Below are 15,662 nucleotides of genomic sequence, written 5' to 3'. Positions count from 1 at the left end.
CGGGAGTTTCCCAGATCCTAAGCCGTCACATCCCAAGTCTCTATTCCGTGAGTACTCGTTAATTCATATTCTCTAGGCAAGAATTTACTAGTGATCTATTACCCATCACCATCCCCCCTTGGGGACAACTAACACGCAGCATGTAGGTAACCGACTACTTCCACCCCCTGGTAACACTTGCAACAGCAGTGAGTGAGCGATGCATGGCAGCTGTAAATTTCTATATTCATACATCGTAGAAGGTATTTATCCGCGTCACATTCTAGTCTGTCCTCTGCCCCCTTCCGTCTGTCTCCCCCCTTCTCAGATGGCCCAGCCCCCTCCGTTCGGTAGCAGCGAGGGCAACTTCGTGGCACGGGAAGCCACGACATCAACAGAAACAAAGGGAATCCCTGATATCTCAAAATCCCCATCAGCGCCGTCCATGATATCTCTCTTCTCGTCTCTCTCTCGTCTGTCTCTCGCCCACTCTCTTCTACCTCCATGCCTCCACCTCTTCCTGTTCTCCCGACAGACCACAAGCCTTCTTCACCCTCTCCGCCGCATGATCTCTTCACTCCATCCATTATTATCCCTTTTTCCGTCGGCCTCGACGTTACGCTGGTCAAGCATCCTTTCCCCAATGACAGCGTCGTCGGCGACGAACGCCCGGAGCAGCTGTCATCATCGACGTAGCCCTTCTCGTTCCCCGAGTCAATGTCGCTCTCCGTCGCCCACCGGCCGGGGCACCCGGGGATGTCGCGCTCGTGCTCGCGGTATTTCTTCTCGTGCTCGCCCTCCTCCTTCCTCTGGCGAAGGTTCATTCTCAGGGACGACGGCAGCGGCTTGGTCGACATGGGCGCGGCGCTCTGCTTCTTGGTATCCACCGGGTCGACGTCGGGCATGCCCATCTTCATCATCATCTCCTCGTGCTCCTCCTCTTCCTTGGCAGCCTCGAACATGGACCGCATCAGCTCGGCCTTCTCGGGCGTGCGCACGACGGCGTCGAACTCGAAGGGCGCCGGCTTGGCGATCAGCAGCGGCGTGTAGTCGTTCCAGTGCACCGGCACCTCGGTGCCGTCGGCGTTGCGCTTGCGCTGGATGTTAAAGGCCCAGGCCATGCCGCCCATGGTCAGGAAGAGGTCTTGGTCGACGATGGGCACACCCTGGCACGTCCGGCGTCCGAAGCCGAACTGGCTGAAGCCGTCGAGGTTGGGGAACCGCGTGAGGGGCTCTTTGTACGTCGGATACTCGGGTTGAAGCCAGCGGTCCGGGTTGAAAGATTCGGGGTCCGGGTAGATGGACTCGTCACGGGTGATACCCCTGGGCGTCACGATTAGTCCGGGCTGAATGGGCCAAAAGCGAGATTCCATTCTACTCACCACTCAAGAGCATGGATCGTGGCGCCAGCAGGGATGAAGTAGCCGTTGTAGACGTCATCCTTCTCGACAGCGTGGGGGATGCCTGTACGTCAAGTGTCAGTCGTTCATCTGAACTCATCGGAAACACACAAACACACACACGACCCGCCACACCATTCCTTCGACCACACACACACAAACTTACCCGTGGGAACAGGGGGCCTCCAGCGGATAACCTCCTTGACGACAGCCCTCAACAAGGGCAGCTTCTCACGATCCGTCCACATCGGGCACTTGCCCCCGCACACCTCGTCAATTTCATTCTGCAGGCGGGTCTGCCACTCCGGGTAGTGCAGCATGGCGAGGAGGAAGCTCTGGATGGGGCTGTCGATGGTCAGGGCGCCGGCGATGGCCATGAGGCCGACGACGTTCTGGGCCTCCTGCAGATCGCCCCATTTGCCCTTCTCGTTGCCGAGCCCCTCGTTGATGAAGGTGCCGATGAAGCTCGGCTGCGCGGTGCCCTGCGAGATCTGGTCCTTGACGAAGTCGACTCTTGCATCGTTGGGGGCATATTTTCTTTCCCTTTAGGATTTTGTTAGATGGTTCTGGTTTTCTCGTCCTCGCCGGCGCCAGCGCCCAGCGACTGATGCACCTGAGCGCGGCAGTTTGGCAAGAGAAAAGCAGCAGCCACCGCTGTGGCGGCCCCCTCCAAAGGGATTTCATCCGCAACCATCACATGCGGCAGCATCTCAACGTCTTCAGGGACCGAGTCGACCAAACCGACACGACGGCACAATTTCCAAAGCAGAAAATTCGAAACCCGCAGAAAACCCCATGGGGAAAAACCTCCTATAAGAAAATAGAAATCGTCACGCCCGACAGGCCGGTAGTATGACGCGCTTCGTTGTATACAATCGAGACACCGAATCGGGCGGACCTGCTGCTCTTGTAGTTGCGGCCCGCTCTAGCACTGACTCCTGCTTTGGTTCTGCCCTCCCTCTCTCTCTCGATTCGTCCACCCGTGCGCCGATTCCAACTACTGTCAGCGACGGTGCTGATCACGCTGTCCAGGCTACTACACGCCTGAACCTCCTATCGCCAGTCAATCCTCCACGATCCTGGTCGCCCGCCAGGCCTGCCTGTGTCCTTCCTGCGCTCAAGGTCACGATGAGATCCCAGCGAAATATTCTACCCGCAGGCCCATCAGCAGCCAGCAGCGCCTCATCAGAACGGGAGTCGACACCGCAATCCTCCACCGGAACCGCCTTGAATGTGCTTCGACGCCGTCCCCAGACAAAGATTGCTTGCACTTCGTGTCGTCGGAAGAAATCAAAGTGCGGTGGCCAGCGCCCCGTGTGCTCCTTATGTGCCAGCATGGACCGTACAAGGTGTGAGTACGACGCCGGCCCAGACATTACTCGCTTTGCCGCCCTCAAAATCAAGCACGAGGAACTGCAGCGCCGCGTTACCCTCTTCGAAGAACTCTTTCGCCTGCTGTCGATATGCTCCGAGGCCGAGTCCGTCGAAATCATACACCGCATGCGCACCGTCAATATCGAAACGGACCTCGAAGACCTCGTCAAGTTCATCAAGAACGCCAACTTGTTGATGCAACTGGCCTCCGCCTAGTCAAATCAGACACCTCCCGCCCCAGGGGAGCCAATTGTCGACACGCACCTCCCAATCATGCCCCTGGACCCCATATCCTCGTTGAATTTTTGTAATATAACCTAGCCCCAAACTCCCTCTGGGCTTTTGAGACTGACAATGATTGGTCCAGAAACACCCTCTGAAGCACGGAACGTAAGTGAGGTGTTCAGGCTGACCAATCAACAATGACGGTCTCCCTGTTGCATGTTGAGCTGATGATCCACCAGTGGACCACCGACATGGAGGTGACACCACTCAAAAGAAGGCGTCTCAGGGGATCGTTGGAGCATAAGTAGCTGTCGACTCTCTCAACCCGTCAACAAAGGTTTATCTCGGGTCCACGATTGCCCCTCTTCCAAATCCTCACTGCCACTTCACTATGGATCGGTATCCTTGCATCAATCGATACAAGCATGGCGTCGACTGTCCCATCTGGGTCTACGTGCACGGCGCTCGATGCGAATATTGCGTTGAGGTGCGTTCTGCTTCAAGCCTTGAATGGAAAATGAGACCGCTGTTAAAACAATTCTAGCACAACCGATAAGGGCGGCCTGTGCTATGGAAGCACTTTTGTTTGGCACGGCCGAGGGTAATGAGAAGCAGCTGGGGTAGGAAGGGCGTACATCAAGCAGTGCTGATGCCAAACAATGCTGTGACAACTTAACTTTGATTTTGCGAACTAAATGCACTTGATTGTTGTCTTCCCGGTGAACGGCCAGCTACGGAGCTCTGTGTTGAGCAGAAGGTTGGACGGCAATTGATTCGAACGACAACCGAAGCACGGCGGCAATTGCTGCGCGCCACGACTCATGTGATTGCACCGGCCATACCCTGTACCGATGGTCGCAGATAGGAGGCACTTCTTGCTGCTACGTGAAATCATATCCAGTCTGATGATTTGGGGTAGTAAGAATAGTAAATCATAGGCTTGAACACACACACACATATTTTCTTACAGCCGGCAGCAATGTCTATGATTGCGTCCAAGTCCATACTAAACACAAGTCCTGTTGTTCCTGGGTGAAGCCTGGCCTCCATCTGATTACCTGGTAATCCGAGTGTTGCATGGAGTGAGCAGTCAGAGTGGATCCAAGTAAGCGCTCACTGACGTGATCACTGGCGATCACACCTTTTCAGTTGCTACCTTCCTTATCTTCACGTAAAGCTGCATCACAGTTCTTCCGAGCCGGAGGGGTCGCCCTTGTTTTCGTATCTGAATTTTAGGATCTAGTTTCTGCGATTAGCTCACCACGGTTGTGCTGACAGGATACTGTCCCTTGTCTTGGCCGGGCACAATTAGTGTATCTCACCCCAAAGCGCCGCCCAGACCCTACTACTACGCTAGGTGTCCTCGCACCGAACTTCGGTTGCTAGTAGATCACTCGGATACGGAACCCTCTGATAGTAACATGGCCCGCGTGGGCGCTTCGGCGGCCTCGCAGACGGGATGCTTCGGCGTGGGTTACTGGCAGGACGCCCGGGTGTGGAACCACTGATAGCAACATGGCCTGGGTGGGCGCTTCGGCGGCCCGCAGACGGAAGCTTTGGAGACTGTTACCAGTAAGCCACTTGGATGTCGTCCCGCCTGCCAGTAAATTGAATGCGGTCAACGTAGTAGTCTCCAAAACCTGGCCGACCTGCTGTTAACGGTTCCCGGAAGCGCCCGCAGCCCAGTCATGCTTCTGCTAGTCGAATCCGCTCCCGGTCGGCCTGATAGTAACAGTGCCCAGAGCCGCCGCCGCCGAGATGGCTCCAGCTTGGTCGGCGCTTATTGTGCTGCCGTCAAAGGGGCCCAATGTCGGGGACTCCTATCCTGGGGACCCCGCACTAATGGCATTGGTAAGGTTGGGGGTGCCTGATTTCGGTGCCCGATAGATTCGAGCAGGATTGCAATTGGCTCGGTCTTGCAAGTGCTTCAACCGTTAGGACCACGACTAGCACCGCATTGTATTGAAGGCACAGGACAGAGGTGTTAGGGACAATAACTTCTGTATATCTATCCAAGCGTCAACAATAAATACTCTATAGATCTAATCTAGGCCTGGCCCTCAGTGTGGGCTTCTATCCCTCTAGCCATCCGTCTAAGCCTTGCCTTTTTTGATCGTCTTTGCATGACCTGGCCTGACGTCCTGAGCGAAACGCCATGGAAGGTCTGTACATGCCGTCTGAACGCATCCAGTGTCGGGAAGTTTGGGTCATCCTGGCAGTGAGGATGGTTGCACCGAATGAGATCGCCACGTTGTACAGCACGCTCTCGTTCTACCAGATGCTGGTCGTCAGAGTGGTCATTTCTGACCGTTGGCTGGCAATACCTGAACGTCCGTTCTTCTAGTGAAAGCCTGTCATCCCCGACACAGTCAGGGCACTGATTCGGATCAAGGAGGAGTGGAAAGGGCTTGGGTTGAGGAGTCTCCTCTTCGATGGGTGGCTTGGGTTGAGGATGGGCGCGGATTCGGTCTCGTCTGACCGTCTCTCTCTTATTGCAAAGTGTGACCATCAGATCGATAGCCTCAATCCAAAGCTCCATGAGTTTGTCGTGAGAGCAGTCGGCTGGTTGGTGACAGAATATGTGAGCCAGCCTGGCGCGCTCGGGAATCTGGAGGTTGATTTCCGGCTCAGCATACTCCTCCTCTTCTTCGCCGTTTGCTTGCCTCTCGATATCCCATGTTGGGCGGTTGTAGAAATGGTATTCGCGATACTCTTTGACGACGTTCTTGTCGCGCTGATCCCGCTTCGTGCGTATCTCCTCGGTTAGCCTGCGGATCTCGGCCTCGTTCTCCTCACCTTGCACTCGGTATTGACCACCCTTCAACTTCTGTCGCCGTTGCTCCAGCTCCAGAATTTCCGGATCGGGTGACAAGTTCTCCCAGACCTCCTTAGGGACCATGTCTCTCGTTGCCCGGGGATCGCGCGTGAGGCTGACATGCGCAAACACTTTGTACATCTGCTCCTCGGTTTCCTCTTCTAGGAATGTGTTCTGGAGGTCGAATTCAACGTTCTCGTTGAGGTACGCGCCTTGGAACGTGGCAAACTTGGGATCGTGGCGCATCATCTGGTCGCGGACGGCATCAGACGCATTCCCTAGGGCCGAAGTTGTTAGTATTGGTGGTCCTCGGCAACCGCTGCTTACTTCGGCCTACCATTTGCCGCATTCGCCGCCCCTCTTCGGGCGAATCGTGGCGTCCAGGCCTTCTCGAAACCTGCATCAAGGCTCTGTCGGCCCATGTCGTCTCGTAATTTGGAATAGCTCATGGCCTCGTCGACGGCCAACGCACCGCCGCTGAGCTTTCGAAAAATCGGAACCTTGAGCATTGACTGCTTCCAACGTAAAGCCATAGACTGGACCGGACCCCTGGCCTCTGCTCTTAGTACCTGGGTTGCATCTGTCAGGCTCGCTGCGTCGAAAGCCTGGTCGTGGAGCGCTAGAGCGATGATGGTGCTGGCGGCACAGAAGATGAGCTTCCTTGCGGGTGTGAAGAAACAAGACGGTCGACTCAAGAAAAGTCAAACAGTCGGTTCGACAGAAGTTGAACGGTCGGTCGAATCGTTGGTGCAAGGAGGAGATTGTCGATCAGGAGGAAAATCGAGAGACGTCGGTCGGAGAGAAGGATCGATCAGCCCTCATATACATACTCAGACGGTCAGAGGGGGAATGTCAACGTGAAGTCAACGAAGCTGGGGTATCGCGAGACTAGCGCGTCGAGTGGTGAAAAGTGACGTTCTTGACGCTAGCTTTCGCGTCGGTGAGCAGGAGGGTGAGGTGGGGATGAAGTTGAAGAATGGAGAATGGGCTTTTCGTGAAGTTGGCCGCTATGGGGGCGGTCGCCACGGGGCGTTCGGTGAAAGTCGAATCGTTCGTCGACTGGGCTTGTCATCAGTAGACCTTGAACCCGTCGAATCGTCGAAGTTGCTGATTGAGTTGAGATGTTGATGATAATGATGGAATACCGAGGTCGAACGAAGGGCTTCCCAAAGGGCACCAATGGGTACAGGGGGGGTATTCATTCGTGAGACCGACGTTGGCAGCGCGAGCCTCGGACCTCCTCGCCTGGCGAGGATGTCTTCGATTTGTGGTGGTCCTTCGTGTCGCGCCTTCCTCCCCGGGCCCTTGTTCCGTCTTTACCAATTTCGAGTCACTCGCCGATTTTTTTACCTTCACGCCCACTGACATTCGCTCATGAGCTGCCTCTGCCAACAGTGTCTTGTATTCTTCCGTCACTAGGTACTATCCTAAAATTCCCCTCGGGCTCTAGCTGACTTATACCAACTCCAGGGTTTGAAAAGCGCTTGCCAACCCGAACCCTGAGCCCGGTGCAAAGCGGCCCCGCTAAATCCCAGACCATTCATCGATCTTCTCCTAACGAAAATCATCATGATAGTCTTGGGATAGCTCGACGCGGACCCCACCCTCCTACTCCTTTGGTTCGGCCTGCAGGCCGGAATATCCAACATGGGAAATGCGACACAGCTGAAGAACACAAAAACAGGGGCGCTACGCAGCGTTTCCCACCACCAGGATCAGCAGCATGCCGATGAGAACGCAGGCCGCGAAGAAGCTGCTGTAAACGGCCGCGCGCGGCCAGACGCTCACGTCGTCGCGCCGGTAGAGCGACATGCCTAGGGCCAGGCAGGCGCTTAATAGACTGGCTACGACGTCCACCGTGACACCGGCGTCAACCTCGGCCCGGAGCTTGTGGCGGTGCGCTCATCGTCCTCCCTCCCAGTCCTCTTCGAGGCCGTCCACCGCTCTTGGATCGCCATGCGCGAGGTGGTGGGTTTTAAAAAACCTTTGTGGGACTTCCAAGCGAAGTGAGAAAATTTGTCAACCATTAGGAAAATCCCCCTGGGCATTGACTCGGTTGCTTGTTTACCTCATAATTAACCAGATACCGACTGCAGTACTGCTCTCATCTTTCCAGATGCCGTACCGCTACACCAACACTCTATTTAAGAACTGGGCAGGTACTTATTCTGTGTCACAAAAGCATTACTGAAATCTTGACAAATTTTCTTGGTGCCTTCCACCTCTGCTTCGTTCTGACCTCGACTAGAAATGTCTTGGCGCTCGCCCCTCCCCATTCCCTGATAACGCTGACTCACAGGACGGGGGTTGGATGTGATTCAGACACAACTCGATGATGGGCTCTGTTGCCGTTTCCGTCTTCCCGCTACGATGCCCACATCTCACAGCAAGTGACTCCCATAGTAGCCCTTCCTGTCTCAATCAGTTCCAGCCAGCGACGCTTCCGGCGATCCAGGAATGAACCGAAGGGAGACAGCCCGGAGCTACGAGAGAAATTCGCTCGTCAGCCCCACAGCCAGTTGCTGGTGTCCTGAGAGCCTGCAGGTTGCACTCGTCTGACGCTGCTGCAACGGCGAGGAAGCCGCACGCACCTTTTGGGATTTGATTTGGGAGCCGTTGTGCAAGTATCTCGGAAGCTCGGACGCCCTCATCTCGATCGCGGCAGAATACACTGGCAACTCGACCCGAACACCTCAATTGCGCAAAGGCGGAGCGCGCGAGGAATGCGGGTGTTGCTTTTCGTTTTCGTCGCAAAAAAAGTTTGGCGCAGAGGGATGCAGCGTTTCGTAAGGTGGCGAGCGGTCTAAGCCGTTCGACGTGAAGGGCGTCCGGTTCATTCCCTTGTCCGAGCGGTCAAAACGCTCGGGGATCCGCCGGCTATCCCATCGAGTGCCAGATAGCTCCATTTTTGCCAAGGGCGGGGTAGAGCCAATAGGGGCTTGTGAATCTGTCGAGTTAACCAATAGGGTAAAAGTACCTCTGTTCCCTATATATTTTGGGTATGCCAGAGGTACCAGCAATCTCCCGTGGTACATAAAGCTACATTACAGTCTAAGCAGCCCTTCCGCGTCCTTTTCTTCTGTATGAGGCTATTCCCAGATATCTCAGCTAGGGTCTGGCGGGCTCTTAAAGCTTTCCTATTGCTACAGTAGGAACAAAGTGAATTGGCCCCCCTTGATCCCTTCCTGTGGTGTTCCCATGGAATAGAGGTATTCATTTTGTCTGTAGCCCGTCTAGGCCGCGACCTCTGCCGTCCTTTTGCTAATGGTCCAAACTGTTGAATAAGCTGGCCTGCAAGTAACTGCCGCCATTGGTAGTGGGTTTTCACCTTCTGCCACCTAGGGCTGCCCCAGAGCTGTAGTAGGAAGCTATTTACAACTACCACTTCCAGCAGGAAATTCCAGGCAATTGACTGCCAGCCCCCTCGACGAATAGGGTGGCCATATTGATAATAGGACCTCATCTGGTCACTAACATCGACCCCATTCATCTTGTGGTTGTATTCATCGATTGCCTTAGGGACTGGAAGGTCCTTTCGGACGTCTGGGCCAAAGACTTGCCGGGCAGCCCTCTTGGCAGCGGAATCCCCAGCTGGGCGGCGGCGGCTGCGGATAACTTCTTGGCCGTTCTGGAAGACAGTTGATAGGAAGAGTACAAGGGCATTATCCTTCCAGGTGAATTGGTTGACCTATTTACTAGTTAGTTATCTAAGTAAGCAGGCTAGCAGGCAGATAACTTTCCTCCCCATCTAAAGTAGGGATACAGTGTATTTCGCCCCAGGGGATACCCCGTCCCTCAGTCTCTTTCTCAGTAGCTAGGATCTTATCTATCCCACTATCCTTCCGGCAAGTACCGGAAGCTCCAACTTGCTGATTTCGTAGGGTACGAAAGAGCCGTACAGAGGCAAAAAGGTTGTCAAGAAAGACGTGGTAGGTTGCAGCTGGAAGTAGGGAGATAAGGGTAGTTACCACCTGCTGCGTTGGTGTCAACAGAGCCAGCTTTTCAGCAGCTGGTCCGGCTGGCCCGGCTGGCTTAGCCGACTGGGCGGGCTGCGCCTGGGGGACTAATGCGTATGGGCCCTTTCCGTGTACGTGCCAGAGCCACCGGATACAGTAGCCAGACTGGGCAAGGATCCAGATCTTATAGCCAGTTGGGATAGGTTTCGTTGGAATCGTTGTTGTTTCCAGAGATCGACCTGTAAATCGGACCATAGCCTCATCAACTGTAAGATCTGAACCAGCTGTGTAAAGGGAATCCCCAGTCTCTTGGATATGGGCTGACCACTGATTAACCTTCCGGTATACATCCGGCATTTGATCCTGGGCCCGGCCCCGGCCCCGGCCCTGGCGAGGCTGCCTGGTCGCGCTGGGCTGGAATTCAGCAGTGTTGAATATTCGTAGCCGCTGGAGCAGTAGTTGGAATCGGTTTCTAGAAATAAATCGCGTAAACAAGTGGATAGGGTCCTCCTTTTGCTGCTGGGTTGACCAGTAGGTTGATAATCTAGATTCCTTATGGATCCCTATATATAGTAGGATTCCTAAGAAGAGGTAGATCTCTTCTGCTGAAGTCTTCCGCCATGAATTCACTCTTGCTGTTCTAGTTGGAGGGCCCTGCTTTAACGGTGCTGTATTTGTCCACTGGGCCCACTGCTCAACAAGGCCCTGCGGAACGTATTGGACGAATAGATCAAGCGGGCTTGCTGGCAGCTCCCGTACCTCTTGGGCCCGGGCCGGCACGTCAAAGGGTCGGAAGGAGCCCGGAGGACCATGCTCGGTAGCCGGAGGTTCGTGGGGCCGAACTGTTGCTGCGTCACAGCGCTCTGGCGTACAGTCTGTATTACAGGCAGCAGTAAGGTCTTCTGGAAGGACCTCAACTACTATACAACTACGTGTAGAAGTAATAGAATCATCAGAAGCAACAGAGGTATCAGAAGCACTAGAAGACATTTTAACATCAATCAAAATGGTAATTAGAGTGGTGATAATAGGTAAAAGAGCATAGGGGTACATGACGTATCGTTAAGTACCCCTTTGAATGCGGGGTAATAGTGGGTAAATAGTGGGTATTCTCGGGCTTGGCAAAAATGGCGTCAAGCAGCACCCGATGGGATAGTTGCAAGTAGGCAGGGTTAATAGATGCCATAATAAATACCGTTGTGGGAATGCCTTCGTTCTTTTGGGTGGGCGAAAAGTGGGTGGGTTGATGACGGAAACTACATGTACCCAAAGCTACCTAAATGCACCAGAGGGATCTCTCTTTTGTATATGGCGCAATGGTACAATTCCGAATACTGTCAGTTGACTTACCGAAAAGGGGGGGATGCCGAAAGGTGGGTGCCCGACGTTATAACACACACACACACGCACACCACATACCCTATCGCCCCCCTACCTGACGACCGCTGCCCAACAGATCCAAGCCAAATCAAATGAATCAAATTGGCCTCGCTATTTACTTAATTGTTGGCTGGGAATAGCTTCACTTGTTTGGCCTGGTTGGCCCTAGCCTTTTTGGACTTGCTTTGAGATCTTCGCTGCTTTGGTCAACTATTTATGAGAAACACAATGCAGCGAGAGATTATCCCCTGCCGGTTAATATCCGCCAGTTACATCTGTGTGCAGCCCGAAGAAAAAGAAAAGAAGAAGAGTGTTGTCGAGGGGGTTTAAAGGTTCGTTTGGGTTTAGTGTGGGTGTCCGTCTTTTCCCATTTCTCGTTTCCATCATTTTTCACCCCACGCATAACCATCGATGTAACCACAGAATTCAGTGGTACAGCATTGAGAGGGAGAGAGATGAGCAGAGAGAGAGGGAAGGAGCAAAGGCTGTTGGGCTTCTTCTTGCAAGAACCCGAGACTCTCTAGTGCTCGCCCCTGGTGGCAAAACGACCGAAGGCAAGACTGCCCAGGAAGACACCGCCGAGCACCGAGAGGAGGTAGCCAACGTTCATGGTCATGACAGCCAGCATGCTATGAGCGCAATCAGGTTTTGGTCCACAGATTTACAGGAGCGAAGACATACATGAGATAGCCAACGCCGGCAATCACAGTGTCAATCAAAGCTCGGATGGGATCGACGGAGAATCTCCACGGACGCCAGACACCGTGCTGCTGCTGGACAACGGTGACGTATTGCTCGACGCCGGTTTCCGAAAGCACAATCTGCTTGGCCATGCTATCCGTTGACATCTTCCCGGCCATGACCAGCTTCCCGTTGACGCTGAGATGGCGGCGCTTGAAGTCCTTGCCCATCCATCGCTTCTCCTGAATGGACTTCAGAGCCAACATGCTGCGGAGGGCAAAGGCGAGGAAGATGAGGAAGATGGACGTGGCGGCGTAGGTGCCTATGGTGGTCGGAGTCCAAGTCTCGGTGTAGAGGGGAGTCTTCATGTTGGTCTGGAAGATGGTCATCATCATCATGCCCGTGCTCCCGCCCGAAGTGCCATGGCTGTCGTTCATCGCGCCGGAGCTCATAGCCATTCCCGGCATGGCCTCGGAGGCGGTGACTGCACCTGTCGCCCCGTGTTCATCATCGCCGTGTCTGGCCATGAGAAAGCTGTTCATTCTTTCGGTTTGCGATTTGAAGCGATCGACGCTGTCGTGGAGCAAACGGCAAAGCTACGTAAACTAAGGGAGTGGCGTTGCGTGTTATATTTGAAACACAGGCTACAGTCCCGGCCGTGGAACCAATTGTTAATTCAGATTCAGAGTCGGCACGAGGAAGAAAGAGTATCGTGTTCCTTGGTCTTCTGATGGATTATACAAGGTGGGTAGAGGATAAGACGGCCGGGGCGGCATTATAGATCGGTAGTGATCGTTGCAACGAGTTGACGGAACTATATAAGTACATAGAATAGCCTCATACAAATGAGGGGTCCTCTCTTTGGTACATATGGCTTAACGGTACATGTTCCAAGTTCTGACACGAGTGTACCGGGATGGGCCTGACAACAATCAAGCAAGCGAGGAGATGTACAGAAACAATTACCATATAGTCGGACACAGCAAACCTTAACTAGGTTCTGCCTAGCACGCTCGAAATATCAAGGCAGACCTCTACTTCAACGCTTGGAGACCTCGTGGAAATGGGCGAGCTTGTAATTTGTAGATGCGCTTCCATCCCTGTCGATCACTGGACATTACGGTTGATACGCGGCGAGTTTCCAGCGGAAGCTTTTCGGAGGGCTCTTGCAGCCGAGGTCGACAATGCTTCGTCTCGTCGGACAAAGTTGCCCGAAGTGAATATGAGTCTGCCTTCTTCAGACGGTGGAGTAAACAAATCGGCCCAAATGCCCTCATTGCTCACAGATTCAGCAAACTTTCCATCCCGTGGCTTTTTGGACTAGCATACGAAACTTTTCTTAACTTTATTTATGTCGTGAGAAGCAGAATCACAGGCGCTTCGGAACCGTTTCTAAGACGTTTCAACCGAATACACGGCCTGGAGACTTTTGAGTTTATTTTGAAGCTCACTGACGGTTAGTCAGGGTGGCCAGCGGAATATGCATCTATGAGTGAGCAGAAAAGAGTGTCTTATTCGTACTAAAGAGTGGATGGAATCACCACAGGCTTGTGGACCTAATGCTATCCTAATAAGTCTTATAGAGCTAGGGCCAGGTGGAAATGACAGGCTGGCCTGTTTAAGTACAGTCAGACCATTCTGGATGGGTTATGTCCATGACTCGCATAGAAGCATGCAAGGATTCTGTCACACCACCTGTTGGTAAATGTAGCAGGTATCCATATATACGGCGGTGTGAAGCAACGAAGACTCGTTATATTGGTCTACTGATGATATTGCTGTACGAGGGGAAGAAATGAGAGATTATTGCCACGGCCGTTAGAGGCCGATATGTGGCCTTCCGGGCCCACGAGTCATCCGACCGGCTGCCGGATAGCCAACGTTCCGACACATTCCCTTCAGTCGCCAGGTCGGCGTGACATGGCTGACCGAGTAGATCTTAGCTGCTGCCCGTGCGCTTAGTTTCTGATCGTTTTGGATAGCTTGAAGAGCAAGTTGAACATTAGATTTGTTGTTTGGACGCGCCATAATTTGTGGTGGCAGAAAAGTGCCTGGTCGCGTCAATGTGTTGTGATCGCGGTCTGATGTTTTACTCGCTTGTCTGATTCACTTTCACATTGCCGTATAAACGGACACCTGGTACGTAACGTCGGGCACCCACTTGTGGGCACCCCCCACATATGGGCACCCCAAAAATGAAGCCATCTCCGTTACCACCATCGACTTCAATTAATTACTGCCCTCTTCTAGATGCCACTACAATACAGCTTTCAGCTTCACTAGGTAAATCAGACTCGCTGAATTCACCTGTGATATCCTCTTTTTCGCCAGCTTCAATTTGTGCCTGCTGGATGTCCTTAATGTTGGCGAACTTGGTGTTTGGATCCATCTGAACTGCCCTCCTTTTTCTTGCTGCAGTATTAGCAACCTGGGCCTGCAGAAGCTCAAGCTTATGCTGGGCAGTTGCCAATTGATAGGCCTGCTCACTGAAGCCTTTTTTCACATTCCTGAATAAAAGGCGTTGAGTATGGGCATCATTTTCCAGCTCTGTGAATAGCTTCAGTTGGCCAGCCAGATCCTTCATCCTCCTTGGCGTCGACCATGCCACTGCAGATGATGCAGATGCCCATCTTTCAGCTTCCCTGACTTCCTTGCCTCCAGACTGCCCTTCGCAGGCCTGATCTGCTGGCCCTGGTGTTGATGGGAGCATTAAAGGGCTCATAAGGGGTTTAGCCATAGAGACAGGCCATAGGCCAGTATATTTCCAACCACTTTTGATGTTATCCATCGTCAAGCCTGCCATATGAGCCTTCTGATAACAGCCTATGAAGTTTCTCTTGCCTACAATAGTAGAATCATTCCACTGACTGAGGTATCCAAGCTCCTTCCTATAGGCTGCCTTCACAGGGCCAAAGACTGACTGGTCAAGTGGCTGGAGGACATGGGAGGTATGTGGTGGTAAGAATAAGAGATAGACGTTATTAATATAACATGTCCACATAAATTCAGTCGTTGTGTGACTCCCATGGCCATCAACAACCAGCAGTCTGGCCTCCTTCTTGCCCTGAGGGAGGGTCTGAGGGATGAAGACCTTCTGCAGCCATTCAACTGCAGTGGCATCTGTAGTCCATCCATTTTCTGTTGCAGTAAACTGCCATCCTTTATCAGGGCCAAGATCCAGAGGAAACCACTGCTGCTGGACTGCCTTGCCCTTATATATGATGAGGGGATTCAGGGCATGGCCCATGGCAGAAATGCATTCGATAATAGACGCCCATGCCCTTGATCCAGGCTGTTTCTTGCGGACAGACTTCGTCTCAGCCATCCCCAGCACCAGCCCATTAGATCCCTGGCCCTCAAGTATACCAGTCTCATCCATGTTATATCTGTTGGCTGGTTTGATGCCCTTGATCTCTGGTATGGCGAGGAGTTTGAACCAGTCCCTGATGACCTCAGTAGATGCTCCATTAATACGTCTAGAGTCTATAGGGCGACTTCTCTGGACCTTGATTGATGGGTTTCTTCTTTTGAAGCCTTGGATCCATTGCTTTCCTAGAGGATCTGTATCCCCCATGGCATGAAGGATCCTTTCTGCGAATACCTTCACTTGCTGATGGGTTGGAGCAAGCCCAAAGGCATGCTGGATTCGCACCCATTCAGCCAGCTTAGCCTCCTGAGTAGGGGAGAGCTTCTGGAGATCAGAAAGGCAACCTTCCTTGACTGGCTGCCTCGCAATCGAAGCTGGAGTGTTGACCTTGGTATGCCATACGGTAATGCTGCCTTCCGTAGGCTAAGCCCATTACTAATGGCCTCCAGCGCTTGATTAAGCTCATCTTCAGAATACTGGGCCAT

The 15,662-nt window shown here is 53.2% G+C and overlaps 3 protein-coding genes across 3 annotated transcripts; 1 reads left to right on the top strand and 2 right to left on the bottom strand.

The window, feature by feature from the left end:
- Positions 1-17: 17 nt before the first annotated feature.
- On the bottom strand, positions 18-2,176 carry CDEST_15415 (Putative cytochrome P450; the record flags this gene model as incomplete). Its single annotated transcript, XM_062931571.1, has 5 exons — positions 18-40; positions 647-1,302; positions 1,362-1,443; positions 1,546-1,922; positions 2,172-2,176. The coding sequence occupies 5 exons, from the start codon at positions 2,174-2,176 to the stop codon at positions 18-20; spliced, it is 1,143 nt and encodes a 380-aa protein (XP_062787622.1).
- CDEST_15414 (Putative zn(2)Cys(6) fungal-type DNA-binding domain-containing protein) lies at positions 1,913-3,151 on the top strand. Its single transcript, XM_062931570.1, has 2 exons — positions 1,913-3,060; positions 3,121-3,151. Exon 1 carries the CDS (start codon positions 2,232-2,234, stop codon positions 2,967-2,969), a length of 738 nt encoding a protein of 245 aa, XP_062787621.1. The 5' UTR covers positions 1,913-2,231; the 3' UTR covers positions 2,970-3,060; positions 3,121-3,151.
- An 8,498-nt stretch (positions 3,152-11,649) lies between these two features.
- CDEST_15413 (Putative Ctr copper transporter) lies at positions 11,650-13,344 on the bottom strand (the record flags this gene model as incomplete). The annotated part of the gene is made up of 2 exons (XM_062931569.1): positions 11,811-13,344; positions 11,650-11,758 (listed from the first exon to the last, which is right to left on the bottom strand). Exons 1-2 carry the CDS (start codon positions 12,350-12,352, stop codon positions 11,650-11,652), a joined length of 651 nt encoding a protein of 216 aa, XP_062787620.1. The 5' UTR covers positions 12,353-13,344.
- Between the last annotated feature and the right edge of the window lie 2,318 nt (positions 13,345-15,662).

The sequence above is a fragment of the Colletotrichum destructivum genome, chromosome 11 (genome assembly GCF_034447905.1).
Source record: "Colletotrichum destructivum chromosome 11, complete sequence".
Taxonomy (NCBI): Eukaryota; Fungi; Ascomycota; class Sordariomycetes; order Glomerellales; family Glomerellaceae; genus Colletotrichum; species Colletotrichum destructivum.
The sequence above is the reverse complement of the archived record's forward strand: the minus strand, read 5'-3'. Positions and strand labels throughout refer to the sequence as shown.